This window comes from Mytilus edulis, chromosome 7 (assembly GCF_963676685.1).
Source record: "Mytilus edulis chromosome 7, xbMytEdul2.2, whole genome shotgun sequence".
Classification (NCBI taxonomy): Eukaryota; Metazoa; Mollusca; class Bivalvia; order Mytilida; family Mytilidae; genus Mytilus; species Mytilus edulis.
In genome coordinates, this window is record NC_092350.1 from 73,696,254 (window position 1) to 73,709,448 (window position 13,195).

General features: G+C 33.1%; 1 protein-coding gene and 1 long non-coding RNA gene across 2 annotated transcripts; one reads left to right on the top strand and one right to left on the bottom strand.

The window, feature by feature from the left end:
* Positions 1-915: 915 nt before the first annotated feature.
* Positions 916-1,347, bottom strand: LOC139483425 (myb/SANT-like DNA-binding domain-containing protein 4). The gene has a single exon (XM_071267445.1). The coding sequence runs from the start codon at positions 1,345-1,347 to the stop codon at positions 916-918; it is 432 nt and encodes a 143-aa protein (XP_071123546.1).
* A 1,132-nt stretch (positions 1,348-2,479) lies between these two features.
* LOC139482185 (uncharacterized) lies at positions 2,480-12,896 on the top strand. Its single transcript, XR_011654788.1, has 3 exons — positions 2,480-2,582; positions 7,821-7,953; positions 11,622-12,896. It is a non-coding gene; the product is annotated as an uncharacterized lncRNA (long non-coding RNA).
* The last annotated feature ends 299 nt before the right edge of the window (positions 12,897-13,195 follow it).

Consider the following 13,195-nt stretch of genomic DNA (forward strand, 5'->3'; position numbering starts at 1 on the left):
ATTGAACACAAAACCAATTAAGATTGGGTGCGAACATGTAGGGTGTGAAAGTGAAAGGGGGCGGACATGAGTGGGCGCAAACGTGAATGGGCGCGAAAGGACACGGATTCAGACTATGTACCAGTGAGAAATATACAAGCCTTTCTACAGTATTTATTTGTACAATTCAGGTAGTCTTGACCTATTCATTTGTCTTAAAAAAAAACACAGCCAGTTGTCACCTTCACTTCACACACACACCTATACAAATATCAATTATATGCTTACGAGACATTTTGCATTGTTAAACTAATTAAGGTATGTGAAAATCAAGACTTGCATAAAAACTATCCCAGTATTAGAGACAGTGGCGTCATTTTTCCTCAGAGCTTTCAGCTCTTTGATTATATAAATTTATCCCGTTTTTTTGCCCAGTTGCTCATCCTGTCTTCTTTTTTACTAAACAATCCTGTCTTGCCTTTTTTATACTCTAATCCCTGTCCCTCTCCCTCCCCCCCCCAAAAAAAAATCAAATGGTAGCCCCCTTAACTTGGACTCGGAACTTGGAATAAAAAAAAACAATTAATTACCTTTTTAAAATCAAAATCCTAACCTCCTATAACAATGTAAAAGATATATTATATATAGGCCTATTTCGTTTCGTTTCGTTTCTTCATTTTTTCATTTCGTTTCGTTTCGTTATATTTCGTTTCGTTTCGTTGTATTTCGTTGCGTTTCGTTGTATTTCGTTTCGTTTCGTTTCGATTCCGTTTCTCACTTTATAAGTACCCTGTTTTTATATGATAAATAAAAACATGTTAAGTGAAACTGATCAAGTTACTTTTTACAAAGTTCAATAAGAAGGGTAGAGCCTTGAGAAGTTCTAATTAAGGGGAAAACACATTTGGGGATTTATTTCAAAGTGTTAAAAAATATTTACTTACTTGTCTGGAATGATTCAGTTTCAAGTCCACCCTGAATCCCCCTGAAGCTGGTGGTGTCCTTCATAAGATCGATAACTTTTCCTACTGCAGAACTAGGTTGTTTTGGAGCTGGTCCTCCCCCAGTTTTGAACAACTCACTCCTGTGAGTTGTGTACACAGCCTTGGCCACTCTTGTGGTATTCCTCCACTTGTTCCTAACTTCTGTGGCTGTACGGATGGCAACTCCAAGAGAATTGACTTTTATGGCTATGTCATCCCATACCTTCTTCGTCAACTGGTTGGTCACTGTATTAGTAAGTTTTCCATTAATTACACCAGAGTGTTTCTCTACTAGTTGCTGGATCAGGTCTTCCTCTGCCACAGTGAAGTTGGTCTTCTTCAGTCTTTTAAGTTTACTTGGGTTTTGTTCAGTAGATTCAGCCATTGTTGTACAGACAGGATGCTCCAGAACAATGCATGATGGGTTGGTTTTATTTAATCACTTGATTAATCAGTTGATTAAATTTTAACGCATTGATTAATCAGTTGATTAAATTTTAATTCATTGATTATTTAATCGACACGTTAAATATTGTTGAACAACAGAAAATAAACGACTCGTTATGTAACGACTGGTTAAAAGATTTAATGACTCGTTAAATTTAATCAATCGTTAAAATAACGACAAGTTGAACAACAGACCCCTGGATTGTTATAAAAAGAAGCGCATGCAACATGTGCAATGCATAAAATATATAATGTCGTGGGTCAGGGATGTGTTGAATTATAGAGATGCTTATGCGGCACAAAGATAGGATTAATTTACCCAAATGTTTTTACCACACAACTTAAATTTTACTTAAATATTGATTTGTTATCCTGTGCCAGACAGATGGCTGATATTCTGAGAAGAGACCTTGATGAAATGAAGTTTTATGGGAACAAAGATTTTGAAAACACGTCGCAGTGTTTAGATTTTAACAAAAAATAAGGCACCAAGGTCGAAAATAGTTCTAGTTCATAATGAAGAAAGTGTCAACCGTTTTCTAGCTTGGCGATCTCCGCACGCATCCGATTATAATCATGAGACAAATACAATACAATAGTACACAAAACGTAACGTAAAGAAATAAAGACCGAGCAACACGAACTCCAACAAAACGTATATATTTCATTCAAGTATAGGACTATATGAAGCGTCGTAACTGTTGCGGCGACGTCAATAAAGTTGTCGTTGTTTTTTGTGTTTTTTTTACACTCAAGATTCAACTTTAACAGGGTATAGCTTGAAAAGTAGCACGGTTGCTAAGGACTTTCTTTGCACCAATCGATTCCTCAGACATTTTAGAATCGTCTAATAAATTAAAAAAAAATCGATTGTCTAATATAATAGAAAATCTTGGAAATGTAACAATTCCTGCCGAATTTCACGATTTCCCCTATATATCCTTTGTAATTTTGGTGTATGATAATCTGAAAATAACATGACACTAAACAAATGCAATATGTCAGACATGTTTTCAGCAATTTTCAATAAATAAACAAGGAAATCAGTCTCTCTATTGATACAACAAATCAATATATATATGAAGAATGCTATTTGTAGAACACTTATCGATTGATTGTATAAACAGTGCATTACACGATGAGCTGTTTCATGAGGAAGATCAGAATATAAAAGTATGTATCTTTTAACAATGAATAATTCATTTTCTCCATTAAAAGTGATCTATTTCATAAATTGTTATTTTTTTCTTCAAAGTATTTAAAAAAATAAGGTTTTTTTTTCGTCTGTTTAATTGATTATTATATACATGTTTGTTACCACACTGTAACTTCCCCACCGGATGTAGGTACCCGCAAAGCGGTAGGGAAAATGTGAAGTCAGGTATGTCAAGTTCTTATATTCATTATATTCTACGTTTTGCTGACAAGTACAGCTTTTGTGATACTAATTTCTAATAATTACATTTGATGTATGTTTCATTATAATACGTTATTCTGATTGGCTAACTGCACAACACGTGTGTCATAAAGATTTAGAAAAATATACCCTTGCCTGGCCAAAACAAACATAGTGCAGGAAACAGTTGTGGTCAAAAGTGGATTTTTTTTTTCGGCCAACAAATGTAAGCCTGCATAACTTTATTATCGACTCCTAGGAGTCGATATTAAGAATTAAACGATGCAGTTAGTGCGTGAATTTGTCTTGCTACCTGATTGGAAGATATTACGAGACGTGAATAATCAAAGTTTATTGATTGGTTAGGACAATCCAAACCTAGTTAATGTCTTTCAATCCCGTAGAGTATCGGATTTGTCCTCTCTATTTTAGCAATTAGATTTTGCCTGGTCAATAATCATGCATATTCATGATATTGGTACACAAGTAACTTTTATCTATAAATAGTCGAATCTTCTGGAGTTTCGTAAACAACAACGTTAAACGATATATACTACTGCATAACGTGTGACCTCACGTGTGTGGTAAAATTTGTTGATTGATGCACGTGGCTATTCTAGTAAATGACTTTATCTACAAAGCGAGAGCACTTTCCATTTTCATCAGCTAAGAGTCGACTAGCCCTTTTTGAAAGGCTAATGCTTGTGATAGATTACAATGAATAGCCAATCTGCAAATATGACCACCTAATTTGAACTTTAGAAGATGGCTGTCTCAATTGGTATTCATACCCATGGTCAGAATACCAATTTCGAAAATTAAAACGAAATAGCGACGAAACAGTGCTATTCTTTTTTATAATTTCACTATTTTCCATATCAGTCTCAAAAATTAAGTCTGTAATTTTATATCATATGTTGGTACTCTTATCCCGGAAATATGAACATGAAGGGAAAATATGAAATGCAGGGAAAAGTGGCTAGTAACAGCAATGTTTTAATGTTATTGTAACATGTTTCCGGGATAAGAGTACCGACATAAAATATAAAATTACGGGCTTAATTTCGCGGACAGTATAACTTTAATACAAAAATCATTTCACTTTCAAGTCATATACATAAAGCGACGATGTGTATGCTTATATCTAAATAAAAATCATACAATTCTATATTTTTTTAAAAAGATTAAATTTAGATAGAAATGCAAACATTTTACATTATGTGTCGATACCCTTAATAGAGAAAATATGTATTAATATGCTGCTATTTTATTTTTTTATTATGCCAGTCCAAATTCAGTCGACATGCCATGCAAAACGTGCCTACTCTGTTTTGTATATAGTTTCTCTCCTGGATATTTATAATAGATTGCAATTGGAATTCGGTGTGAGTCAATGCTCCGTGTTGAAGGCCGAACTTTTACCTATAATTGTTCACTTTAAACACAGTGTGACTTGGATGGCAATTTGTCTCATTCGCACTTCGTGCCACATCTTCTTTTTTTTTGTTATTTAATCAAACAACAACCAATTGGTCATCGAATTTGAATTATTGTTACTTTTTTTATTCTGTGTATTTCATACAAAATGATCAAACCAAAAAATTACCCCACTTGTATCATTGAATAAATCTATTTCATAATCATGGATTCAGTTAAAAAAGCTATATACAACATTTAGAAAACGAAGCTTCGAAACCTCTTCAATTATATTTTTTTCAATGATCAAACTGCATCCAAACCAAACAATGTCTGAAACAATCTCTTTAATACAAGTATACCTTGTTTGATGTTACTGCTGTTGGACGAATTAAGATGAGACAATATGAATGTTTAGATAAAATTGTAACAACCTATCATGACATGCTAAAATCTAATAACCTACAAAAACGTACATATTTATTATTATAAAAGATATTTGTTCAAAACAATATGCAACTCAAAATACTAAAGATAGGAAATTATCTCGAGGAAATTATAACACTGTTTGTCTGTATTTGTAATCTCAAGACGCCGACGAAGCTAAGATGATTGTAAATATTGCGTTACATTAGGTACAAAACATCTATTTGACATCTCCTAATTACCCCTCTATTTTACATCGTTTATTGATTAACATCTATTCCTCTGGTTCATCTGAATTGTAGTCTTCTTCTTGTTCATGATTTCTTATCCTAAGTAGATATTGAACAAGATCATAATTACTGTCCTCATTCATTTCAATAAATCGTTGTCAAAGCCTATCCCAGCACCCCAACTCCATAGATCATAAGGTGTTTCGAACATCTATTTAGACCAATTAGAATTAACTAATTGACCATGGCCATGTCCATCGTCAGGAGCCCAAGCCATTGCATAGTGACACTTATTATAAAAATACTGTAATTTTAATTAGGGGCTCGACACCTCATGATCTGTCTGACTTATATTTTTCTATACTCTTATCTACTTAACCTTGTTTATCAATTTAACGAACTAAGTTTAGAATCTATTTTCATAATCTGCAACATATCAATTACCCAGAGTTACTGATGTTACTGTGTCTTTCAAGTTTTTATGCATTCGGAAAGCAAATAGAGGTCTTTTCAAATAAAATAAAAGTTTTGCCTCTTCGTCATCTTTTAATGTATCCCAGTGATTTAAGAAATTGTTCTTAATGTGTGATTTCTGTCTCGAAAACACTGTGGAGAATACCAAGGGAGGCGACTGTAATACAGATTTGGCCTTTACCATTAATGTGTCTTTTCTTTGTTTTGCAGTTACTTCCTGCATAACCGGTTCATATCCAGATTTTGTTAAAAAGGGATGACGTTTAAAAATATCACCCTTGTCAAAAAGATATTTACATCTTAGTTTTCTTGCAAATTCATTGAAATCTAATGCAATACTAGATTTTGCAAATTTGGTCGAGGGAGACGGTAGATATGAGTAAAAAAAGTCTCATCGTCTTTTATTTTTTCAGTGGGGAATATTTTAACATATTCACGTGCTTTTTCAATTGATTGTTTTCCTCTTGAGAGAGCGAATCTATATCTTTTTATTTTTCTGATAGAAGGCCTTTTTCATGATAGCCTTTTTGTTTTTTTCGCTCTCTTAAAGTGTCTGTTTACAAATATATCTTTATTTAAAGTTGAGAAATAAAACCATCAAAGATAATTTTTGATATTTGTTGACGATAAGTAGTCATAATTAATAATCATAATTAAATGCAACGGTTATTATCGGCAAAAGCAATAGTACATTGATAATGTGTTTTGTATTTCTGTCAAAATAGATATTAAATTTGAAAAATATCTTTACCGAAAGGTTTAAGGGTTGATTAATTATGTCAATTTATGTTAAAGTTGTAATACATACATAATACAAGAAAAGTAAATGTAAAAACCAATACGTCAGCGATTCTTTAGTGAGAGGAATTAGTTGAAAAGAAAGTGCTGAGATTTGCAAAACAAAAATGTATGGTTTTTGATTGTCTGATAAATTAAAAAGTCAAATTGTCAAAATGCATCTGGTATACGTGTCAGTTTATAAAGCAATGAATGGTGATTGGTTGCAATGTCTAGGAGGGATGTTCTCCTCTTCCCCTTATGTAGTTTCCTAATGAGTAACTGATATCTGATTGGTTGGTGAGTTCATACAGGCTTGATAAAGAATCAATATTACATCAAGAAATGAATTGCACACTGCCTTCTGGCGATTTCCTCCGATCTGTAAGCATGGCTAACAGACACTTTAAGAGAGCGAAAAAAAACAAAAAGGAAGTAACTGCAAAACAAAGAAAAGACACATTAATGGTAAAGGCCAAATCTGTATTACAGTCGCCTCCCTTGGTATTCTCCACAGTGTTTTCGAGACAGAAATCACACATTAAGAACAATTTCTTAAATCACTGGGATACATTAAAAGATGACGAAGAGGCAAAACTTTTATTTTATTTGATAAAAGACCTCTATTTGCTTTCCGAATGCATAAAAACTTGAAAGACACAGTAACATCAGTAACTCTGGGTAATTGATATGTTGCAGATTATGAAAATAGATTCTAAACTTTGTTCGTTAAATTGATAAACAAGGTTAAGTAGATAAGAGTATAGAAAAATATAAGTCAGACAGATCATGAGGTGTCGAGCCCCTAATAAAAACTACAGTATTTTTATAATAAGTGTCACTATGCAATGGCTTGGGCCCCTGACGATGGACATGGCCATGGTCAATTAGTTAATTCTAATTGGTCTAAATAGATGTTCGAAACACCTTATGATCTATGGAGTTGGGGTGCTGGGATAGGCTTTGACAAAACGATTTATTGAAAAAAAATGTAATTATAAGTTTTGAATGCCTCTTTTTGTAACTTTATAGGGTTGTAAAAGCGTTGACCGTGCGCACATTTTTAGTATGAAGCGCTTCCGCGCTTCATACAAAATGTACTTCGGTCAACGCTTTTACACCCCAATAAATTTACAAAAAGCAGCATTCAATTCTTAAATAATGTAGCTGCTATTTAGGGCTGATTATGATTTAATTGGCTTTTTCTCTCTTCAAATCGCCAGAATCGGAGCGAGTGGTAGCTATTCATAGAGCCATCGGGACGAGTTCAAAGTTGTTAAAACAAATGTATCCTTTAACTATCCATTTTTAAAACGTTTCCGTAGAACAATGTTATATCATATTTAAGCTTGAACATCACCGGCTGTATTTCAAAATAAGTTATTGTATTCACAGAGAATTGTTTGTAAATAAAGCGGATAAATTGTACTGAAAATAGTTTTTTACTCTACGGGGAATAGAATAGATACATTTTGACATCATTGCTTCTTTCCTTCGGAGTATCTATATCCGGTTGTGATGCTACACAGTGGTAACTAGGTTTGCAAACTAGCAACAGTAAACACAGTTTTAAAATTAACATATAACATATTTTCATTTGGCATTTTCAGGGGAAAAAGTGTTTAGTGTGTAAAATAGTATTTGACAATCTTAATCTTTTGTCACGCATACGCAACCGTTACAATTTTTCAGACACTTTAAAAAGACCAGAAAAGGGAATTCATGAAAGAAAGCATTATAAAGTATAAAGATATGAGCGGAATAAAGATTTTCTCAATATTTTACATGGTATTCTTTCTTCATACTTGTTTTAGCGAAATGCAAGGTAAGTACATAGTATTACATGCAAATATATTTAAGATAAGTTAACAATTTAATACGCTAAATTATTTCAATTTTGTTTAGCTCACCTGGCCCGTCTTCGTAGTCCGATGTTGTTATCGTCCGCCGTCGTCATCGTCTGTTGAATCGTTGATCGACGTCGTTAACTATTTTAAAAAAGTCTTCTCTGAAACTACTGATCCATATTTAACCAAACTTTGCCACAATCATCATTAGGGTATATTACTTGTTTAAAAATGTGTCTGATGACCCTGCTAGCCAACCAAGTCAAACAGTTGAAATCGGCTGACAACACTTTATTGGAGTTATTGCCCATTAATGACAGTTTTACCCATTTTTTTCATTTCTGCATAATAACTGAAAAGCTATAATGGATAGATAGAAACTTAAATAAGCAAAAATAATCAGCAAGACAGGAATTTACAAACAAGTCAGCATGGTTTAAATCGTCTGATGGACCCTTATTGGAGTTGTTCTCTTTAATAACGATTTTTATCATTTATTTTACGTTGTTGCGTATAATCTGAAAAACTACATAAGATAAATAGAAACTTGAATAAACAAAAATGATCAGCAAGACTAGATCAACAAAGAAGAGATTTTGTCATGGATTCTATTCTAGTCCTCAAAGATGGAGAGTATATATTGTTGAAGATGCACATAGACCTATGATAGCGACACGGGCTCTTTAGAACCTCTAGGTGGTTTTCTTTAGTAAACTAGGTCTTTAAAATTTTCTAATACACCAGGAACTAGGTTTTGAAAACGGCCAGGCAAGGTGATTAATGCAGGAAGGAGGAAATTGTCATTATCTTCGGTATATGTTTTCGAAACAAAACTTGAAGAACTTGCTGCAAGGGATAAGTGAAAATGCAAATTGATGTCCTAGAATATTTGTGCGCATGCGACAATTTCAGATATTTGAGGGTTAATCCATTCAGCAGGTATAATTGCTAGGGGGCGATGTTAACATGAAAGTCCCTTCTCAGATGATAATCAGCCCAAAACATTTTACAGAATATTTCATATATGATATTGCACCTTTAACTGTAGTCTTAGTCTTAAAATAGTTAGAACACTTATCGTAATAATATGCATCGATTCTAAAACAATCGAACTGAAATACAGATCCTGCGTTGAAATTTTGCTTACAAGGATCTGATAACACTCCATGCTACTTTCTGTTCTGATGATTATTACACAAGCCAATAAATGTCCCGCCTTCAAATTTTGGAAGGTGTGTATCATTACGAAAACCCCAGAGGATCCCGAAAGCCTTTAAAGCAGAAATATAATGGATTGGATATTATTGAGATTGTACATTAACTGCAAGTTCTGAATAAAAACCTTCTAGGACGAAAACTTGATGCAGGTTGGTCAAATGTTAATTTATTAATCAAAACAGTAATTAACCTCATTAATTTTGGCAGTAAGGTCTCCGTAACACTCGAATGGACATTGCGGCACATATTGTTTATAACCATAATAAACTCATCAAAGATACCAGGATCAAAATTTTATATTTTACTCTTCTATCTATAAGCTTTCAAATGGTGTATAAAGTTTTCTGTAATTAGGGACTGACGGGTCGCAGCAGTTTATTCCATTATTCAAAATAAGCTATTTTTTAATGTTAACGTGAAATTCGACATTTAGGTTTTCCGTTTCTCCTCTAATAGGTGTTGCAGAACATATTGACTAAATACCTTTTGTTCCTCCCTTGATAAGCATTCGAATGAGGTATAAGGTATATCAGTAATTAGGGGCTGAAGGGTCACGGCATTATTTTGTTTCTAAAGTTTTATTATTTAAGGAATGACTGTAATATTTTTTCTGTCTAGTATGAAGAAATAACATAAAAAAATTTTGTGCACACGGAATAACGCGCGTAGCGGGTTATTTAACAGACTGAGTGTGCACCACATTTTTTTTAATGTTATTTCAAATAGACAGAAAAAATATTACAGTCATTTCTTATAATTTAATTCTAAATTCTATTCAGTTAAACCGAAGAAAATCATGAAAAAACGTTGATGACGTCACGGTCACATGTCTAAATTATGTCTATGGCCGCTCATAACAAAATAACGTCAGCCAATCAGAAGACGCGTTACATCCAAAATTGAATTATTTAACTTTGTAAACCATACTGATGAGGAATTAAACTAATATTATTTAGAATAAATATCAATAACAGTTGCTACGGAAACGCATTACAAAGTACTTCCCAGTTATAATTTTGAATGCAAGTTTCAAAGGAATTGCTATATTTTCTTCTATTATTATGTATTTTTTTAGTGTGCCATAGTACTATTATTGTAAATATTTTTGTAGTTAGATATTGTGCTATTTTCTTGAAAACAAAAATAATGGTTTTATACTAACATTGTATGTAAAAAGTTAATCACAAAAATACTGAACTCTAAGAAAAATTCACAACGGAAATCCAAATCCAAATGTCATACAAGTGAAAGGTCTAGCTAGCTATAAAACCAGGTTTATTCCACAATTTTCTACATTAGAAAATGTCTGTACCAAGTCAGGAATATGACAGTTGCTACCCATTCGTTTGATGTGTTTCAGCTTTTGATTTTGCCATTTGCTTAGGGACTTTCCGTTTAGAATTTTCCTCGGAGTTCGGTATTTTTGTTATTTTATTAATTTACTTTTTTGATATTGAAATGCCTCGCGATTGCGTTCAACCAATTAAATGTACGTTTACTACAAACATATACAGTCAAGGGAGTTCGTTTGTCAGTTTCAAAGTAATTAACTTTTCAAAACACTAGTTTATATTGATAGGGGATTATTAAAAGAATCCAAAAAGCAAAAAAAATAAATAATTGGGTCACCGTGCTTGTTTTCGAGATATAAGCCATTGAAATTTTGGCGGGAAAATATTCTCTCTTGCCTTTTCATAGCTTTATCATTGACAAGTTTAAGTTCTGAAAAACTATTAAAAAATAATTAAAATTTTATAAGACTTTTACAGATGGCTTATTATTATACATGTAAAAGGTTAACAAAAAGAAAAATGGGGGTCACCGGGCAAAGTTTTTCAAGGCATCCAAATGGATAAAACCAGAGGGTTCCGAAAACCTGACAAAAAAATGCAAAATATGACAAGCCAGCTTCCTTAAACACAAGATCATAATAACTGTAATGGGACAATTTCAAACATGTAAAGCTTCCATATTTCATATTGATTGATTGATTGATTGATTGACTGATTGATTGGTGTTTAACGCCACTTTCAACACAATTGTGGCGGTCAGTTTTTTTGTTTGTTAATGGAGGAATCCGAAGTGCCCGGAGAGAACCACCGACCTTTCGTAGGAATCCTAGTCAATTAAGATTGGAGTCGGGTGCACCTGCCCGTTGCGGGATTCGAACTCACAACCTCAGTGTTGACTGGCTAGTGATACAATAGTTCGACCACTCAGCCACCGAGGCCCCCTACACTTCATACGTTACGAAAACAACTATATATTTATCAATCAAAATATCAGAAATAAATCAGAACATAAGGAAGACAAGGTAGTGACAAAAGACAGACGAAAAGTTACACAATGAAACTTACAAAAAGGGAAATTTTGCATATTTGCATGTGCTCATATCATGTCTATGTGTTATTGAATACTTGTATTTTAGAATTCAAGGATAAACATTCGCTCACCATTAATAAAGAAGAAGCTTTAGCGTTCTGGTGTCATCATGAAGATCTACGAGAATGTGATGGAGACGTAGGCAAACCGAGGCTGTTTTTCGAACCTGGCGGTCCATAACATTGCGTAGGTTTTTTTAATAGAACAATGGCACTTGGTGAATACAGCTGCTGGTGGAGTCCCTGAGGGTACCACTACCTGAGTTGATGTATTGAAAACTAAGGCTTCAAATCTTTTTGACAAAGTGGTACTATTAAATCCTGATTCAGTAATAAACATGTACAGTAACCTCAAACATATTCCAGCTTTTATATACATCCTTGGCTTTCAAATTTTGGGTTTCATCGTTTCTGATAAAGACAAACCAAGAACAGCGCTTCAGAAGCACCATATATCGTAATTGTTATTTTTATTTACTATCCCGGTTAAACCCCACCATACTGTGTGCCTGTACCAAGTCACATTATCTGTATTTTTGCTCGCTGTATTTTGTCTTTTTTATACGTATATCTTCTCGAAGTAGTCTGGTGTTTGTGTTTGGTGTTGTATTTTGCTCTGTCTTTGTTTGTGTCTATGTAACCGGAAATAAGTACAGGGTAAGTTTATATAAATAAACAAAGCAACACAACTAAACAACATACCGTCATATCGGTTGCGAGTCGTCTTGATTGAAAATTACCAACTCTAGGTGTTAACAAACTAAAAAATTGATATACACAATCATGTAGTTGAATCAAGTCAAATTCCTTAACCACTGAAAAGGTAGGAATTTCCAGTTTTACTTGTGACACCCGTATAGGACGTAATTCGAATATAAACGGTAGGTTCTGAATTTATAGTACTACATTGTCAGCAACTAGAGATTCAAATTCAATGGTTGTTTTGGGAAAATAGAATTAAGAAAAGTACATCAATGTTTAGTAGATTGCAAAGTTTGCATATTTTTTTTTATACATTACATTTTTCGTAGGAAAAAGACAAAAAACTTCGTTTAAGCCTTGTATTGCTGTCAATCTTGCATGTGACTTTGAACTAATTTATCACAAAGAGAGCGGTTATTTCTGGAACCATTACACAAACTTTCAAATTGTAAAAGTGCTATTTTAGTCTTCGTAAAATATCATTTTATTCATTAAATAGACTTTTATAATTTCTTAACTATATAAACGAGTTATATATATAACTATTTATTTTTATTTAATTGATAGCTGTTTGTTTGTCTTTGTTGTATTGTTTCTTTGAATAAAATTGATGCCATCCCATAAATATGTCTACCGCTATAACATTTTTATGTATGTTTTTTTTTTTATTTTAGACGTCAAATATACTGATGTTATTTTAATGACAATGCACTGTTGACGTTTGTGAAGAAAATGCCTTTTTGAAATATTTGATTGCAAATGAAACAACTATCCACTAAAGTTCAAATGAAGTGGAAGTATGGGATTATTGGCAACCGTACGGTCTTCGACAATAAATTAATTTAACTACTGATTGGTTGTTCTTAGAGTTAATTAATCTTTTGTTGCGAAAAAGTAATTGGCATCGCAATTGGCATCT

What these genes read in the sequence shown, in the direction of transcription:
- LOC139483425 (XM_071267445.1), bottom strand. Translation starts at nt 1,347, where the DNA reads ATGGCTGAATCTACTGAACAAAACCCAAGTAAACTTAAAAGACTGAAG.